Source organism: Delphinapterus leucas, chromosome 14, assembly GCF_059928025.1.
Source record: "Delphinapterus leucas isolate spDelLeu-1000000601 "Yukka" chromosome 14, BTC_Dleu_Yukka2, whole genome shotgun sequence".
Classification (NCBI taxonomy): Eukaryota; Metazoa; Chordata; class Mammalia; order Artiodactyla; family Monodontidae; genus Delphinapterus; species Delphinapterus leucas.
In genome coordinates this window covers 64,798,630-64,818,629 of record NC_143142.1, presented here as the reverse complement: position 1 = coordinate 64,818,629, position 20,000 = coordinate 64,798,630, and the positions used below count along the sequence as shown (strand labels likewise).

The window sequence follows — 20,000 nt, the reverse complement described above, 5'->3', positions numbered from 1 at the left end:
GCCACAGCTGCCCCCTCCCCTGGAGTCTGGACCCCAGCTGTATTTGGGTTGGGGAGGGTAGTTGGTGGGAGCAGGACTGAAACATGTCCCCCTCGGCCACCTGCACACAGGCGGGTCCTGGGACCCTGCCAGGTGTTCGCATTCTCCCAGGGAACCTCAGGGAATGCAGAAAGTTTAAGGAATGCATCTAGATGGTACAAATGTTTTCCACACTCTGCCTCAAGCCAACATCTGTTTAACAGCCCACCCAGATGTGGACATCCAAGCGTGGTTAGGTCCAACCAATCCCAGGAGCAGAAGCCGGGAGTGCAGGGCCCAGATTGAGGGCACTTCTCCATCTGCTCTACATCCTGAAAGCTCAGCTGTCCCCACAGGGGGCTCAGAGGTGCTGGGAGGGCCCCTCCTTCCAAAATTCTCCCCGATGGCTGCTCTGGGAACAGAAATCCTATCACTCACAAAGCATTCCTCTGGGGTGAAGCTTCACAGCTTCCTGGGACCCTTGTCCTGTAAGAGCCCGTTTCACCTGAAGGAAATTTTGAGGGATGCCCTGCTGGAGGCCACCAGAGTCCACTCAGTGGGGGAGGCAGGCAGCACACATCAGGCTAGGCCCACGCACCCATCCACAGGGCCCAAGCCGAGGCCAAGCCCTCTCACCTATTCAAGGCCATTGCTCCAGGAAGCGGCCCCTCTGCCTTGGACCGCTCCCATCAACGCACAGCTCATTGTTAATGCTCCCGTTGTGACCTCGCTTCCCCCAGAACCACACGCCTCTCCCCTTTACAGCGAAACTCCTGTAATACAGGGAGGACTTGCACTGTATTATCCTCCCATCTCAAACCCATCTCCTTGACCTTCACCCCCACCACTGGACCGTCACCCCTCCCATCAGGGTCGCCAACGGCCCCAGTGGCCCCTTTGGGTTATTCTCACTCCTCCTCCCAAATGCCCTGCAGCAGCAGTCAGCCCGCCCCCCCCCACCCTCGAAACACATCCTCCCCAGGGCTTCCAGCACCCAACTCTCACCTGGATTTCCTCCTGCCTCACTGCCAACCCCTCTTGGTCTCTTTTGCTGGTCCCCCTCACATCCCTGCTTTCTAAATGTAGGCAGACCCCAGGACTCAGCCCTTGTACATCTGGTCTACCAACCCCTCTGCCTCGTTGAAGCATCTCCTCTGCTCTCCCTCTTTCTCCCTCTGCTCCAGCCACACCGGCCTCCTTGCTGCCCCTGGAATAACTCTGCCAGCTCTGGCCTTTGCACGTGCTGTCCCCTCTGCCTGGACTGCCCCTTCCCCAGACATCTGCAAGTTCACCTCTCCACCTCCTTCGGTGACATCTTCCTTGACATCCCATTTAAAATTGCAAAGCCCTCCTGACCTTCATCACTCCCCACTCCATTTTCCTGATTTATTTTTCCCCACAGCAGTTGCCATCCACCACTGGGATAAGTTCCACGAGGGCTGAGCTTTTCATCTCTTTCACTCACTCCCAGGTACCCAGTCCTAGGACAGTGCTAGACACAGAGCAGGTGCTCAATACACACTTGTAGAATGAATACTGAACAGATTACAGGCTCACACTACCTGTGATTTTAGAACTTCAAGGACGCCAAGGAAAGCATCGATTTCTCTCTCAGGGCAGATCTTGCCTTCCCTACCCTCCAGTGGGGATAAGGCGTGGACCAGCAAGGCGTCACAATTTCCCAGGTCCACTCCTGGTCCCGAGTTCCAGGAAAGCCACAGGTTCATTCTGGCTTTCTAAAAAGCTGGAGGGTCTGGATCTTCCGCCCACCCAGAGAGCGAGCCAGCCAGTTGCACTTGGCTTTTCTCCAAAGCAGGGCACCCATGTCAACTTCTCTACTTAACAGAGGAGCCCCAGGCTTGAGGGGGACAAGTACAAGAGGTGGACACTGGGCCCCAGACCCTGAGCAGAAGAGACCCTCCCCGAGCCTCTGGGTGCAGACAACACTCTGCCCCTCTGTAGTTTCGGAGGCTCTTATCACCTTTGACCTTCCAACATGCCTGAGGCAGCGGGATCATCCCCACTCACCAGAGAAGAAAGCCAAGCCTCAGAGAAGTTGAGGCGTTTGCCTGAGGTCACACAGGCAGCAGTAGTTGGAACCAACTCTTGAACAAACATCTACTGAGAATTTAACATGTTCAGCAAAGATGCATGTGACATGGTCACTTCCCTTAATGGTTCACATTCTACTCAAGACGACTCAAAACTTCCAAATCTCGACCCACAGTCTTTCAGCCGAGTTCACCTTCTACCCAGGATCAGGGCTGCCACAGACTGACCAGGAGCAGGGAGGCCAACCTGAGAGTCTGGTCTGAAGGCTTCATGTGTGTCATGAGGTCTGGCACACAGGGCCCTGGGTGACTGTCTGAGAGACTCGATTCTTTGGCACCAACAACTGCCTGTATTCGACATCAGAGGAAATATTCACAGTGATAGACTTTTGATTGTGTGCCCTTTGGATAAGCTACAGTCGCCACATCTCTTTTAGAACATGAGCTTGTGAAGGACAGGGAGCGGCGCCTAGCACACAGCAGGGGCTCAGTAAACGAGTGTTCCATGAACTGTGAGTCTGGCTGGGCCGCAGCCACCCAGTGGGGTAGGGCGGGGTAGAGGTGGTTCAGAGGGGCTGGGAGCACACAGCCAGGGGCTTCCTGCCTGGATCCCACGCTCTGCTGGGTGCGGCCATCCACACCTTGGCAACCTAGGGCCAGGCAATCAGATTCAGATGCTGCCTGCAATTAGGGTCCCTTACCCTTATTACCCCACTTCGAGCTTCCGAGGCCCCGTACCTGCCCAGGCCCTGCCCCGTCCCGGGCAGTGCTCACCTGGGAGATGTGGGACTGCGTCTTCTCACTCTCGCCGTCCCCCTCCGTCTTGTCGGCCAGCAGCCCCTGCACCTGGTACTCAAGCACGTAGCTGTCGATGAACCGCTCAAGCTCCTCGATCTCCTGGGAGCGGCTGCTCCCGGCCTCGGAGGAGGCCGACGCTGCTGAGGAGTTCTCCATCCCTCCCGCTCAGGGGCCTGGGCTGCGGATACAGAGAACAGATGGGCTCTGTGAGACACAGTTGGAGGCAGAGATGATGACCCCACTTGAGAAATCCTCCCCCGCCCGGAAGCAGTCCCTCATCCAGCCTGCTGTCTTGGTCTCCCAACATCCTGAGAAGTCAGTGGGGTGCCAGCTCGCCTTCAGTGTGAAGAGGATGCTGTGATCCCTCCTGCGTGGGGAAGGAGACTCAGTCCCAGAGAAGGCAGGTAATTTGCCTAATTGGCCAACAGAGTAACTCATGCGATGTTGAGCGTTAGTCCGTACCCGGACCTTACCACCCAGGAAAAAGCAGAATATGGACCCAAGTCTACAAGTTCAACCCTACTTCCCAACCTGGAGTTAACAAAATCCACCACAAAGCAGAATAAAACAGACCACAGGCTTCTACGTCTCTGACCCCAGCATTGAGATGTACAGGGGTCCACAGACACAAACCCTCTAAGGGGCCTGGGCCTCTAAGAAATACCTCCTTCTAAAGAGACATTTTCTCTTTGGACGCCAGGCTATCCCTAAATTAGGTGAAGACTGTAAGCCTTAACGTGATCTTGCAGCCCTGCTAATGGTGCATCTACTGGGACACACGCTACACTCAGTCTGTAAGGACGCTACACTCAGTCTGTAAGGACGTGACTGGCTTTTAATGATACGCCGTGAAAGGCAAGGTGGGTCGCCTGGGAGGGTGTGGCCCAGCCATGGTCCTCTGTAGGAGAATGACTCCCTCTTCAGCACTCAGGCCCTCTCCCTGGGGGGCTTGGCGTAATGTGACCATCGTTCCAGGGATAGCTGTTAAAGTCCACCAATAGAACTGCTGTCCCTCCCCAACTAGACCGCGTCAACCCAGCCGCTGCAGGGGCCCAGGCCTGCAGGGACACCTCCACTGTCCACGCTTGCTCCCAAAGCTCCCTCCCGATCCACCTGGAAGTTGGGAAGGCTAGAACCATTCTCGCCACTAGGTCCCTTCCCACCAGGGACCCTCCCCCTTCCTCTGGACAGGCTCTAGGCCTGATGGGAAAGGGCTTCAAAGCTTGTCTGGTGTCCCTTCCATTGTCTGGAAATCAGTGCTCTCCACAGGGAAGCCCGTTCAGCAGAGGAAGCAGAGGCTGCACATGGCTTCACCATCAGAACTAGCAGAACAGTCTTCTACCCAACCAGCACCATTAGATACACAAAGACCCAAGTAACGTATGCACGGGCTCTGAGACCACAAAGGGCTCCTGGCACCTACAACAGTACTGTGGATAATAAAGGCAACATCCCAGTATTTTCAAAGGAACACTTGCATTTCAAAACCTTGGATTACTGAGAGCTTTTTTAGGACACAGTTATTCACCGATAATTAAGGGCTGGTTGCGTGTTTAACGGTAATGAAACCAAAACAGCACAAGGAATGTCCTGCTGGGTTCTGGAAATCCTGCGGAGACTGTGAATGCTGACTCCCTCCCACCCTCGCCAGGCTCCCCGGAGTCTGCGGACCATGGGGAGGAAGAACTCCCTGGGGAGACACACATTCTCCAGCTGGTCTCCCGACTCAGGTTTTGGCTTTCGGCTGCTGCATGAGACCCAGCCTCCCTTGGACCCCAGGCCAGCTGTAGCGGGTGTGCGCTGGGCTCCTGAGCTCAGTGGCCTTAGGGCTCATGGATCTGTCCACCTGCCCCAGCGGGAGGAGGCTGAGGTTTCAGAGTTGGGTGAGGGAACCCAGGTGTGGAGACCTGGGTGGCAGTGAGCGTGCAGGTAGTTTGCTCAGGTTGAAATAAGCTTGCCTAGTGGTGCAGGGCCACAGGAGGGGGTAGGGGTGGGGATGTCCAACGCCCCTTCCTGCACCTGCCATTCAAGGCCTACAGTGGCCTTACATCCCTCCCACCACCAACATCCACCTGCTCCAGTGGCTGCCTGTGCTTCCCTCCAGCCCCCTGGCCACTCTGCTCCTTGTCCCAGGTACAAGCCATGTGTGGCAGGTGGACCCCCTAAGAGGGTCCTGAGTGTACACCTTTCCCCCAGCTACTCAATCAAATATTAATCTAGGAACTCCTGGGAAGGGATTTTGCAAATATAATTAAACTCCAAATCAGCAGACTTGAAGAGAGGAAGAGTATTCAGGGGGGCCTGATCCAATCACACGAGCCCCCTAAATCCGGGGCTGGAGGTAGAGCCTGAAGAAGGAGGGGTGTGGGCAAGGATCCTGGGCGGCCTCTAGAGGTTGAGAGCAATGCCTGGTCAACGACCCACAAGGGAAAGGTGCTTCCGTCCTACAACTGCAGGAAGTAAGTTCTCCAACAACCAATGAGCTTGGGGTCAGGTTTCGTCCCCCAGAGCCTCCGGACCAGAACTCAGCCCAGCCGACACCTTGATTTCAGCCTTCCTGCTATACCGAGCAGGACTTCTGACTTTCAGAACTGTGAGACGATAAACGGGCATCGTTTAAAGCCACTACATTTGTAGTTATTTGTTACATGGCAATAAACCACTAACACATGATGCTTTTACTGCCTCTGTGCTTTTGCTCACACTATGTCCCTCACCCAGAGTCACTTTCCCCTTCCCCCACCTGCCAAATCTCGGGGTCCTAACACTCACGGAGTGCTAGAACCTTAGAGCCAACAGGCAATTAGCCCAACGGGCAATTAGCTTTAATAGCGGCCAGTGGGCAAAGGATGCACCCAGCCTCGGCGTAGGGGCATGGATACGGCAACCCCTAATAGCAGGAAAGGCTAATGTGTACTGAGCCTGTATCATGGGCCAGGCACTCTCCCCTGCACTCCATATGCCTTCGTCCACTTCCCCCTCACCATAACTCTATGTAATCGATATAACTATACTCCTTAGAAGAGAAAACTGAGGTTCAGAGAGGTTAAGTAACTTGCCCAAGTTCTCACAGCAGAGCTCCAGGTCCAGTGACTCCCCATTGCCTCTTCATCCCACCTCCTGGCAGCCTGCTCAGGCCCTCAGGACAGCTCCCATTTCGCCTTTCCTCAATGCCCTTTGAAAGCCCAGGGAATCCCTCAAGTGCTGTGTGTGTGTGTGTGTGTGTCTGTGTGTGTGTGTGTCTGTGTGTGAGTGCGCGCGCATGTCTTAACCCCCACTGGGCTGCAGGCTCTAGAGAGCTGGGCCCTGTGCCTAGCTCAGTGCAGGATCCTGGGCGGACGGACGGCCTCAGGGGGATGGGATGATAAGGCTGGTGTCCAGAGAGGGCTGAAAAGGAGCCGCCTGCAGAAAAAAGCCAGTACCTAAGGCCGCACCTATTATTCCTCGAAGACTTAAGATCTTATCACAGGCTTCTGGCACACATCACAGGTACAGGCAGAGGGCTGGCTTCTGTAGGAACTAGAAAGGAGCGTTTCCAGGAGGCGCGGCCTGCAGCAGCAGTCTCTGTCCTGCTCTGCTGGGCGCTCCCAGGCTCTTGCGGGTCTGTCACGGGGCCACACCACCGTCCTGTCAGGGAGCCCAGGGGCAGAAATCACCCCTCACTGGCTCACTGAGGAAAGAGACCGGCATTGAGACACATTGCCACCCTGGAGAATTTTGGTGCCCAGAGAGAAAAGGAGCATGCCCCACACTGGTCACTTGCCTTGGAGGCCCCCTCCTACTCCAGTCACTGCTGCCCAGTCAGATTCAACATGTAGCCTGACAGCACCTCCTCTCAGCTGCCCTGAGCGCCTTCGGCCCAGCCTCCTCTGACACACACCAGCAGTGCCTGCAGGAGCCCACCTGGCACCTGGAAACTGCATCCTAGAAGTGGGAGGAGCTAACAGCCCCTGGGGCAGCCCTGGACGGGGACAAACATTCCCTTATGGTCCTTTAGCGGGTCCCAGTGGATCAGGCCCGGCTGCCCACAGTGGCGACCAGATCCATAATGCCCCTTTGCCAGCTCTCCCTCCTTCCGTGTTACTCTCCTCAGGGACTCCTGTTCTTGGGGTACTTCTGGGAACTCTGCTCTCTGAGGGGGAACCGGGCTAACATGTCATTTGGGCTCATTTCTACATCCTAGAATGAGCCCCAACCGGGGTTCAGGTCCCTCCTTCAGTAGAAAAGACCCAAGTTTTATCTCTTTAGCAGAGAAGAGGGAGGAGGGAAAGAGAGGGAGTGCAGCTACATTATCCATCTCCTTGGCTATCGGTCAGGCACTCAATCCCCCAGTTTCTATAGGGGTAAAATACATATAGCACAAAACGTACCACTGTAGCCATTTTCAGGTGTACAACTCAGTAGCATTAAGTCCATCCACAACGTTGTGTGAACATCATCACTATTTCCAGAACGCTTTCATCATTCCAAACAGAAGCCCCGCGCCCACCAAACAACCCCCCATCCCCCATCTCAGCCCCTGGCAACCACTCTACTTTCTATCTCTTCTGAATTCGGCTCTTCAACGTACCTCATTTTGGTGGCATCATACAATATCTACCCTTTTGTGATTGGCTTATTTCCCTCATAATGGTTTCAAGATTCATGCATGTTGTAGAACGTGTCACAAGTTCACACCGTTTTATGGCTGAACATACACTGTGTTACAATAATACACTGTATGTATGAACTACATTTTGTTTATCCATTCACCCATCAGTGGACATTCGGGTCGTTCCCACCTTTGGCTATTGTGATTAATGCTGCTGTGAACATGGGTGTACAAGTACCTGTCTGAGTCCCTGCTTGCAATCCTTTGGGGTATAAGCTTAGAAGTTCCACCGCATTCTTAAGGTAAAAAGTGTGAGGAGGCACAGAGTAAACTTTCAGGCTGGTGGAGACACAGGGAAATAAAGGGATGCTTTCCTCCAGGACTTGTTCTGCTCCCTTCCTGCCTGTGCTTTGGGGTCTCCTCCTGGCTCCGTTTCTCATTCACAGGAAGATCAGGATGGGAAAACCCCCAAACAGCTGGGTTGCTGGCTAAGCTGAGAGCCAGCAAGAGGAGCTTATGTTTTAATGATCAGTGAAAGTGATAAGGGGGACGGGACCAGAGGAGGAAGAAAGAGAGGAGAAGGTGGAAGAGGAGAAGAGACACCTCCCCTGGCTGCAGCCATCCAGGATGCAGCATGCAGAGCTGAGTCCAGATCCTAGGAACACACCCTGCAGCCTTCCTGGCCCCCCTCCTCGCCCCGCCCTGCCCCCATTCCCTGCCAGGTGACGGATGCCGAGGAACAAAAGGGCAGACAGCAGGAGTGGGAGAAGCACTGAGGCAGCACTTTGCTGTAAAGGGCAGGCAGCCCAGAGCCTGCAGGAGGGAGGGCGGGGCCTGGGTGGGCACAGCTGAAGGAGGGGCACGGAGGGGCTGAGGCTGCAGAGCGGTGTGGCTTCCTTGGGAAACCAGCACTCGGCAAAGGTGCTTCAGCTGACACGGTGGGCTCTGCCTGAGGTCAGGAATCTCGCTCCCCCCATCCTCTGGGCCTGCCCGCCTTTCATCCTTCGTGGGGCTCACAGCGCTACACCAGGGGCCAGAGGTCTGGAGGAAAAGGTAGGGCCCAGAGACAAGAAACTGGAACTGTCCCAGCCCTCTCAGCATCCTTTCCCACCCACCCAGTGACAAAAGGCATTAGCAGCTGTAAATGTAGCCAATCCCTTTAAGAACAGCCAGGCGTTAGAGGCGTCACCTCCTCCCCCAATCCGCAGGACCAATTGCATGACCTGCCAACCAGATGAGACTCCTCTGTTTCGCTGCCTGCTAGCTCCTTCCTGGGGAATCCATCATTCCGGGCCCTGAAAGGGCAGCCCCACGCCCCTCACCCTTCCTCGGACCCTTTCCCCTCAGGTCCTCAGCACACAGCTCAGCTGGGACCTCAGAGAGGAAGCCCAGGGCTCATTTTTCGGCTTTCCGTAAGGGGCCTGGCCACCTGACCCACAGGCCGGCTGCGGGGAGCTGTGCAGTGCAACAGGGGGCTCGCTCTGGGCTCCTGAGCTCAGTGGCCTGGGGACTCATGGGTCTGTCCATCCAGCCCAGCGGGACAGCAACTCCACAGATGGATACAGGCACATCTGAGCCGTAGGTGGGCAGCAGGGCCCCGCCAGTCAGCGGCGCTCCCCTGGTGCTGAATCGCATCCACCCACCACATCTCCACCAGCACGGCCTCGCTCCCCCAGCCCGGACCCCCTCCAGCAGTCGCTCCTGGTTACACACAAGGCCCGCCCTTCTCCCCTTCCCTTCCCAACACAGTGCTGACAACTGCCACCTGCACCCAGAGCCTGCAAAAGGGCTCTCTGCGTTGTGTCAGGCAGCCCCCAGGGCAGGACAGGGCTGGGCCAGGCCTCCCGCTTGAGTGTGGGAAGAGAGAGGCCAGCTGCCAGGGGAGGAGGACACCGACAGCCCTCCCTGAGGAAGCCATGGGAACCCCCTTCACAACGTCCAGCAGCCAACCTACCCCTCTGAGTTTGGCCCATGCCTCACCTCCTGCATAAACAGGACTCAGGCAGAATGCCTTTCCCCCCAAGCCTGCAGCCCTCAGGCTCGGCCACTCGTGTCAGTGCTGGCCTGGGGACTCTGGGCCACGCTGGTGTTCGCCAAAGAAAGCAGGGGGATTCAGGGGAGGCCTCTGTGTACAGGAGCCTCAGGCCCCCAACCACCAGAAGTAGAAAAGTTTAGAAACACTCAGAGCTGGAGGTGACCTCACAAATCAGCATCGTTTACCGTCTCAGGAGTCAGGACACCAGGTGTCCTCTACATGTCTGACACCGGTGTAACCCTTGTTACTCAAACATCAGACGGGGGCTTCCCTGGTGGCGCAGTGGTTGAGAGTCCGCCTGCCAATGCAGGGGACACGGGTTCGTGCCCCGGTCTGGGAAGATCCCACATGCCGCAGAGTGGCTGGGCCCGTGAGCCATGGCCGCTGAGCCTGCGCGTCTGGAGCCTGTACCACTCAACGGGAGAGGCCACAACAGTGAGAGGCCCGCGTACCGCAAAAAAAAAAAAAAAAAAAAAAAACATCAGACGGGGGTTAGCTAGGGCGGTGCTTTTCAAACTGCAGGTCTCGGCGGTTTAGCGGCTGCAAAATAAACTTAGTGTAAGGCAAACTCATGATCTCAGCATTAAAATTATACAACTAAGTTGAAAATTCCAGTGAGTAACACACATTGTAAGTGGAACTATTGTTTCATGGAACTTTTGTCTCATCTAAATACACCATGGAAATGTATTTCTTTCTGTGAGGCGTGGTCAAAAGAGTTTATGAAAAGTGGGCCAGAGGAGTGCTTCCCAAACTTTCCTGTGTGCGGCGATCACAGGCAATCTTGTTAAAATGCAGATTCGGATTCAGTGGATCCCAGGTGGGGCCTGAGAGGCTGCATTTCTGACAAGCTCCCAGCTGGTGATGTTGCTGCTGGTCAGGGGACCTGGCTTGGAATAGCCAAGATCTAGAAAACCTGTCACATCCCTTCTCTCCATTATTCAGCTCTTCCACCCTGGCTGGAATATGGCTGGATTCTCCATCCTGATCCCCTGGCCTGCTGGCCACCTCCCTGGGAGAGGGGCAGTTTCTCTCATGGCCCACTTAGGGCCAGGCAGGCCCTCAACAGGCTGAATTCATATTTATCTGTGGGCCCTGGGATCCCCCACCTCCACCCTGGGCTCTCGGCACCAGGGACACGTAACGGCACCTGCTTAGAGTCCCACAGGGCCAAGCTGTGGGTCCAGACGTACCCCAATGCTCTCAACAAGCTGGAGGGGCTTCTGAGATCTAAGCCTCACGACCTCAGTGGGTCTTAGAGAGTCCAGCCCCTTTACTGAGCAGATAAGGGCACTGGAGCCCAGAGAAGGGAGGGCCTGCGGGGAGCCACTCGGATGCCTATGGATAGAGCCCACCTGTAATGCAGGTCCCCAAGCCCCCGAGAGTCTGCCATCCCCAGAGAACCCCTGCTGAGCTGAGTCACCTCTCCCCTCCCCCAGTGACTGCCAACGTCTTTGGACCCCAAGTGCAGTTCTGCGTTACAGTCATTAACATCAGACAGTTATTCCTAAATAACAGACAACCCCCAAATCGTTGCATCATTTTCACACCCTACTGAACCCTCACTCCATGCAGGGCCCTGGGCCAAGCCCTGTGGACCTTTCAGAGTTTCCATGGAGAGACCAATTGGCCCGGGCCTTGCCGCTCTCTCCCCAGAGCAGCCTCTAGGAGTAACTGAGGAGCTGGACTGGTTTTCACAGTGAGGGCTCAGGCCACTGTGACCCAAGAAGACAGGAGAGACGCTGTGAACCCTTCTCTCCTCAGCATGCCCACTGCGGTAGCACCTGGACAGGCACCTGAGAAAGGGGGCGCGGGGAGAGGGAGTGGTGCACCCATAGCAGTCCATGCACAGGACACACTCCATCAGATTCCAGTCTCCCGGCTGGGACTTCCTGTGGAGAAAACATCCTGAAACAGTCACTCCCCCGACCCTGCAGAGGCCTCCGCGCCAGCAGACGAGCCCGGACCAATGGGCAGAAGGGCATCGAGGGTGGGCTCTTGAGGTCCAGCCCTTGCATTATCCCTGGACCTTCCTGCCGTCCATATCTGCCCTCCCCTCCAGCCCCCGGGGTCAACAGGAGCCTCCACCAGGCTCCAGGTCCAGACTCCCCAACCGCTCCCTTGGCTGAGCACAGACTGCTTCCTGACACCTTCACACACCCCCTTGCGCTGTCACCCAACTCTTATCCTGCTCTTGAATTTTTTATGGGTTTTTATCTTGTCTTGACAAGACTTCATGGTCTTTCGGGGCCCCGCTTCATCCGATACCTCTCACCGTCCCAAGCCCTGACGGCAGACGGGCCTCCGGCTCCCCAGACCGCTCCCACCCAGTCCAGCATGCTCCTTCCCCGGGAGTGGGCCTCCCAGCTCCCCTGCCCACTGCTGCTGGGCCCAGGCTCCCCGCCAGCCCCCTCCCAGCTCTTAGAACATTACAGCCAAGGGTGCTGGGGGTGGACCTGTCCCATCCCCCACTCCACCAGCCTCCAGGGTCACCTGGTCCCAGAACCAAGACTCCAACTTCTTCCCACCACATTCTAGAGCTTCCTTAAGGCAATTTACCTCAACAGGTACTGAGCACCTGCTGTATGTCGTGCCCCACAGGCTCGAGGGGGCAAGGAAGTCACAGGCCTCAGGGTCACTGGCGGGCCAGCCCCATCCTTGGCTGGGGTCAGGCCGCTTCCTCCCTGCCTCCTACTCCTAAGATAGGGAAACATGATGATTCCGGGTTCCGATGCTGGCTAAACCAAGCTCTGTAAGCTTGGGCGGGCCGTTTCCTCACCTTCAAAGTAGTCTGATGACAAAAGTACCATCTCATAAAATGTTGGGAGGATTAAGTGAAAACACATGAGACGTGGAGCGTGTGGGCCCCGCCACCGGCCTTGAAAAGCTTCTGAGTCGACGGACAGAGTGGAAACTCACTCGGAGAACGCCGGAAACAGAGCCCAGGGGTGTCCTGCTCTGAACCCGGCGATGCACCTGGGAGAGCACCTCAGGTGAAGGCCACGGAGCTCCTCCAAGCCCGGTGGCCCAGCACCCAGGCCTTCCTTCTCAGGTGACACTCTCCCTCCAGTGTCTCCCTCGGGGTAACCAGGGTCCTCAGTCATCTTGCTCCCTCCTGGCAACAGCTTCCTGAACCAACCCAGCTGGAGCGGTGACAGTACCAAGTGGTTTCAGAGACACTGGCGGGGGTCTCGGAAGCCTGTCCCTTGGGGGGCTGTGACCCTGTGGGCCTGTCTCACGGCTGGGGAGACAGAGCTGGCTCCAAGAACTGCATCCCTTCCCTCTCCCCTCCTCATTCTCCAGGACCCCTCGATCAAGCCCACCTCTGGACGCCACCCTGACTACCCCAGCTCACCGTGACCCTGTCCCTCAGAACACCCACAGAAGCTGCTCACTGGGCCCTTCAGCCTCTGTCCCCTGCCACCTTGGATGACCAACTCTTCCCGCACAGGAGCATAAACACAAAGCAGAGACTGCAAATGCTCATTAGGGGCCACGTCAGGACCACAGTGTATTTCGCCTGGTCTGTCCTGTACTTTTTAAATATTCAAGCCCATTTTATAAACCAAAAGATTTCACGTAAAAATCCACATTTCTGATTTTCTTGAAAGACTGTGAGATCCAGCAATATTGGCCTGCCTCCCAACATTACAAGCGTCAGCTAGAACTAAGCAGGGCTGAGCCCTTCAGACAGGGCACGTGATCACCAGTTCTCCACAGACCCCAATGCTCCCTAATGTCTCCCCACGGCCTACAGCCGTCACTCACGCGGCTGCACTCACTCGCCTGTTACCTGCCTGGCCCTCACAGACGTCCGCGTTTGAGACCGCCCCCACTGCAAGAAAGAAACTGTAGGTGGTCTATGTCCACAAAAATGAAGAGTGGCCCTAAGAACTTGGAAATCAAGAGCAAGGACTGTCCCCTGGGAGTTACAACGTGAAATCAGTACATGACAGTCCAAAATAGAAATATGCAAGGTCACTGCAAAGAGGGAGGTTTCCGGACCAGCAGGACACTACCCTAACCTGGTTGAAGACAGGCCACAGAGCTATTACAGGGAGATTGTGTCATCCTGCAGGGATTGCAATGACAGTGTACCCCCAAACTCTGTCCAGGGAAAGGGGTGCCCCTCCTGGGTGTCTTGAGGGAGGTCCAGGCAAAAGGACAGGGCTGTCCCACTGCTCCCTATGATGCCTCCACCACACTCCAGCTCAGCCCTGAAGTGGTCTGAGGGGCTGCCTCCTTCCTCAGCTAAACTACAGGCTCTTAGAGGCCGAGGACGTGTCTGCTCACCCCCTTGTGCCCTGGGAGCCAGACCTGAACCCACTGTAGACTTTCAGTTAATCATTGAGTATTTGATGCTGGATTTCCAGAAATTAGAAAATGGACAGCAGGTAACTGATGCTCTGTCTCTTTGGTATTAACACACAGGCAGCTGCTGGCTGCTGGTAGGCAGAGACGGGTGGCACGTTAGCAGTGGAATCAGCTAGTACAGTAGGCTGGGGGTGGACACCTGTTTGGCTGAGTAGCCTGCATGTATCCCACACAATGCTTGAGGCCCACTGGACAGCAACCACAGGAATCTCGAACTTGATCCGGTGCCCAGGCTCTTATCACTCTCCCTGCATTCCTCCAGGAACCACAGGCAGAACTGAACAGCAAGAGCCCAGGAGTGTAAAACCACAGAAAATGGAAGACCAGACCCCTGATTCCTGGAGTGGCCTCCAGGTCCGGAACCAGCACACCCATGCTGCCCCTGACTTTGTTTGGAGGACGCCAAGAGGACTGCTCAGGGCCAGCTGCCTTTGACCTTTACTGAAGCAGGAAGGCAAACCATCAATACTGTATTCCCCACAGATCGCTGGTTTCCAAACTACTTTCCTCTAATACCATACTTATCTTTCAAATTAAATTATACACGGCTGCCCAGCTGCCCCGATATAGAAGATAACAGCCAGCATTTATTGAGCATTTACTATGTGCCAAGCCCTGTGTTAAATGCTTGTCATATATTACTTTAATCCTCAAGACAATCCTATAATGTAGGCACCTTTTTGTCCCCACTGTACGAATTAGGAAACCGCGGCAGAGAGGAATTGCCCAAGGTCATCTGGTAAGAGGCTGGCTGAGTCAGGACTTGAACCCAAACAGAGGGGCTCCAAGATACGGTTACTCTGATTAAACAGAAGCCAGGAGCCCAGAACTCCACCCACTCAACGTGCCCATCCTTGCCCAACATCCCCCATGAGCTGCTGTTCCCCACAGTCACTTCTGAAGTGGGCCCTGAACTGCTCCAGGTCAAGGCTTTGTGCCTTTCACAGGATAAGAGAGTAAGCTACCATCAGATATGAGCTATTGAATCAGATCTGAAATTATCTGTCCAGGCTTGGGAGGGGGCTCTGGGCCTCCTGCCCTTGGGTCTGCGCGGCCCAGCACCATCCTGCCAGTCGCCTCTCAATCACCCTGTGTATGAGGGAGACAGGTGTGCGTCACCACTTCCCTCTTACACGTGGGGACCCTGGAGCGATGTGCCTGTGCCTTAGCGACAGGAAGGACTGCAACCCAGGCGTGCTGACTCCAGCCCCGGGTGTCTCCCCAGGACCGGCAGCAGCTCAGAGTCCCACTGCGCTGTGGCACAAGCCGATAAATCACTGACTGTTCCCACCAGCTTGTGCTGTGATGGGGCAGAAGCTCTGAGGGATGAAGAGGGAAGGGACTGGACGGAAGGGATGAAAGTCCTACGTGCTACAGGGACTTCTTCTGGAGAGAGGGGGTGGGAAAGCCAAGCTCTGCAGACCACAGACATCTGCTGGCTACGGCTGTTACCTTGTAGAACATGGAGCCCAACTACTGAGATCTCGGCAATGACAGCCACACCACAGATGAGGGCTGCTGGCCACGACCATGTTGAAGGCTCAGGTACAGTAGTTTTCCTGGGGTTGGTTTCCCCCAAGTATTTTCTCTCTGGGACATGTTGAGGTCACATAATTAGGGAAATAGGCAGCCAGGAAATCTGACCTCCAGATCACTCCCATTGGAACCCACTAGAGTGTGTGTTCTCGTGGACGTGATCATTTTGTCTCTCCCATCAATATACTTCCAGGGCCCCGCACAAAGTAGGATTCCACAGAAGATGGATGGAAGGACTGTGGGCTCCCGGTGAGAGGGCCACTGTGACCTAGGAGCTCTCCCTGGAGGCTAGAGGGGGGCAGCTGCAGCAAGGACTCCCGGACACAGCCAGATGCCTTGCAGAGAGGAGAGGACCCACCTGGTGGCAGGTCCCAGATGGCTGTTCTTATTAGGCCATCACAGTCATTGGGCTCTATTTCCCATTAGCCCTGCAGTTAATTTCCCTCACTAGAGTGTGGTAGCAGCAGATCACCTCTTTACGGGCACACAGCAGGAGCAGTCTGTAGCCAGTTACAGCCACAGGGAACAGGCTGAGTGGTTAACTGGTAGATAATTAACCGAGAAATTCCCCACAGCCCTCTGCAAACTCTGCTGAGATGGGAGAAGGGGATCTACAAAGCCAGAAAAGGGCCTCCATTGGCTCAACAGTCAATGGATTTCACTCCAGAATCCTGGGAGCTTAGAAGTAGAAAGGCCCTTACAAATCACTGAGTCAACTGTGGGTGAGGATGTGGAGAAACTAGAACCCTCATATGCTGATGGTGGGAATGAAGAATGATGCAGCTGCTTTGGACAACAGTCTGGTAGCTCCTCATATGATTACACATAGGGTTAATATAAGGTCCAACAATTCTATTCCTAGACATATATATACATACATACATACATACATACATACATATACATACATACATATATATACATACATACGTATATATATATACACACACACACACACACACACACACACACATATAACCAAGAGAAGTGAAAATACGTGTCCGTACAAAAACTTGTGCGTAAATGTTTTTATTATTATTTTATTTATTAATTTATTTTTAACTTTTGGTTGCGTTGGGTCTTCATTGCCGCATGCAGGCTTTCTCTAGTTGCGGCGAGCGGGGTCTACTCTTTGTTGTGGTGTATGGGCTTCTCATTGCGGTGGCTTCTCTTGTTGCAAAGCACAGGCTCTAGGCACATGGGCTTCAGTAGTTGTGGCACGTGGGCTCAGTAGTTGTGGCTGGCGGGCTCTAGAGTGCAGGCTCAGTAGTTGTGGAGCATGGGCTTAGTTGCTCCGTGGCATGTGGGATATTCCTGGACCAGGGCTCGAACCCATGTCACCTGCATTGTCGGGCGGATTCTTAACCACTGTGCCACCAGGGAAGTCTAGTACTATTACTCATAATAGCAAAAACATGGAAACAACCCAAATGTCTGACAACTGATGAACAGATAAACAAAAATGTGGTATGTTCAGGCAATGGAATATTACTCGGTCATAAAAAAGAATGAAGTCGTGATACATGCTACAGTGTGGATGAACCTTAAAAACATTGTGCTAAGTGAAAGTCACAAAAGACCATGGATTACACAATTCCATTCTTACGAAATGTCCAGAATATGGAAATCTATAGGGACAGAAAGTAGATTAGTGGGTGATTAGGGTACCCTCTAAGGTACGGGTGAGGGGATGGAATAGGTGGGCAGGAGGGCAATAGTTAAAGGGTATGGGGTTTCTTACTGAGGTGATGAAAGTGTTCTAAAATTGACTGTGGTTGTCCATATCTGTGATTATACTGAGAAGCATTTAACTGTAGACTTTAAATAGGTGAACTGTATGGTATGTGAATTGTATCTCAATAAAGTCTCTTTAAAAACTACTGTATTGGGCTTCCCTGGTGGCGCAGTGGTTGAGAGTCCGCCTGCCGATGCAGGGGACACGGGTTCGTGCCCCGGTCCGGGAAGATCCCACATGCTGCGGAGCTGCTGGGCCTGTGAGCCATGGTCGCTGAGCCTGCGCGACTGGAGCCTGTGCTCCACAACGGGAGAGGCCACGACAGTGAGAGGCCCTCGTACCGCAAAAAAAAAAAAAAAAAAAAAAACAACTACTGTATTTACACAAGCTGGTCCCAAGATAATTGCCTTGGGTTCGAATCTCTGGCTGAGTAGCTTAGACACCTACCCAGAGAAAACTATAGCTGTGAGAATCAACTAAGACTATAAGTGAATAAAAGAATTTCAACAAAAAGCCTAAAAAACTGAGTCCAGATTCCCCCTAAACCTGACAGAAATGTTTGCAGCTTCCCTAGAAGGGATTCTGCTGCTTCACCAAAGATAGAATGCATCTCCTGGTGCAGCTCCATTCATCTATCCATTCATCCATTCTTCCATCCATCCATCCATCCATCTACTCCATCCACCCACCCACCCATCCATCCATTCACCCATCCCTTCATCCATTTATCCATCCATTCATCCATTTATCTGTCCATCCATCCATCCCTCCATCCATTTATTCATTCATTCATCCATTTATCCATCCATCTATCCATCCATCCATCCAACCATCCAACCATCCATCCATCCATCCCCCCATCCATTTATCTATCCATCCATCCTTCCATCCATCCATTCATTTAATAAGTACCTACTCAAGTTTGATTTTAGGTGTTAGGATCAAACAGGAAAGTAACCAGCAATTGATATCATGAGTTAAGTGTTGTGGGCCGCAGAGGTGCAGCACCGACACATGGGACGAATGTTACTTTTATTAGTTTGTTCTAACTGACCAAAAAATGCAAATAAAACTACTAGATATTAAAACCAGGAGAAACCTTAGAAAGCCAAGTCATCAATTCTAAGACCCACCATTATTTTATAAGCCACAAAGAAAAGAAAAAATGCTGCCAATTAAACTATGACATAATGCCTTAATGACAAGCCTGCATGCAGACAAATTGGTCACACGAGCCTCACATAGCTTTGCGGTGGTTTCATCTCTTCTGAGGGATTTGGAAATTCCTCCTGCCTTTGGTGGCATGCATGAGACTGATAATTCCTGCTGTTTTACAAGAAAGTATGAAACTGCAGTTCTTCCCCCAACGACAAATATTTGCTTTTCTAATATCAAATCAATGCCCCGCTACTGCTTCCATGTCCCTCTGTGTACACAGTAACATTTGGTATCAATAATAAATTATAGTGAGATCTTTTGGAAGACATTTTGAGTGCCAATCCACTTAACAGGTGGATGACCAACGACACACCCAATTCAACTGAAGTCATGACAGTCTGAACAGCAGGACCACGTTCACGCCTGCTCAGGCAATGACAGCTATGCCACGTGACACACCTGCCATGTGGCTAGCAGCCATCAATAGTAAGATGCACCCTGATTTCAGAGATATTAACATGTGGGGGGAAAATCATGTCTCCTAGAAGCAATGAAATGGTCAAGTCATTCCCTCATATTACAGATCAGGAAACACAAGCACTGTGACATGACACATCCCAAATCATGGAGCCAGGACTAAAACCCTTATTAGTTGAGATTTGTGCCAGTGTGTTTCCTTTTTACTCCCTCAGGCCCCCTCCAGGAGACTGCCATCTCTAAGCTTCTCTTACATTTTCTTGCTTAAAAAAACCCAAAACATGCAACTAGAGATTATCATACTAAGGGAAGTCAGAAAGAGAAAGACAAATACCATATGCTATCACTTATATGTGGAATCTAAAATATGGCACAAGTGAACCTACCTACAAAACAGAAACAGACACACAGACATAGAGAACAGACTTGTGGTTGCCAAGGGGGAGGGGGGAGGGAGAGGGATGGACCGGGACTTTGCGGTGGTAGATGCAAACTATTACATTTAGAATGGATAAACGACAAGGTCCTACTGTATAGCACAGGGAACTATAGTCAATATCCTGTGATAAACCATAATGGAAAGGAATGTAAATATATACATGTGTGTGTGTACAACTGAGTCACTTTCCTGTACAGCAGAGACTGGTACAACATTGCAAATCAACTCTACTTCAATAAAAAACAACAACAACAACGGGGAAAAAAAGCAAACAGTCTTTTAGAGCACACCCAACAATAAGATGAACGTACCTGTACAAACAGTCATAGTCCTACAAGCCCATGAAGATGGGCTCATTCCAATGCCATCTAAGGGACCGTGTTAAACGTGCATGTAGGCAAAGAAGGACCATTAATTTACAGCTGCCAGGAGACTGCATTTCCACTCCCCACAGGCTGGTGCCCAGGCTGCCATCCAACAATATTGTACCACGTTTATAAATGAAGGTGGCCGTCAGGTGTTTTTCTCAGAGTTACATGCTCTCCCTATAGGTGGGGGCCCCCGGAAGGCAGCTTCTCCATCAGATCGCCTGTAAGAGTCCAGAAACGGCCTTGCTGAGCCTGATGTGAGAAATCACTGTGTCTATTGCATGCAGACAGAATATGCGAGCTCAGGAAACTGCTAAATTGATTCTCAATATCTAACCATGCTGCTCGCATCCTGGCAGGATACGTGTCTTACAGGGTACTGGATCAAGATGGGGAAAAACACATTTTTCTTTTGTGAGC

General features: G+C 53.1%; 1 protein-coding gene across 5 annotated transcripts in view; it reads right to left on the bottom strand.

Annotated features, from left to right (window-relative positions):
* Nucleotides 1-20,000, bottom strand: part of CTIF (cap binding complex dependent translation initiation factor) — a 307,707-nt gene that overhangs the window by 231,187 nt on the left and 56,520 nt on the right. For all 5 annotated transcript variants that reach the window (XM_089895159.1, XM_022584518.2, XM_022584521.2 and 2 more), the window contains one exon: nt 2,844-3,045. In XM_089895159.1, coding sequence (XP_089751285.1) covers nt 2,844-3,023 — 180 coding nt within the window. In that variant the 5' untranslated portion in view covers nt 3,024-3,045. The remainder of the gene's footprint in view (nt 1-2,843; nt 3,046-20,000) is intronic.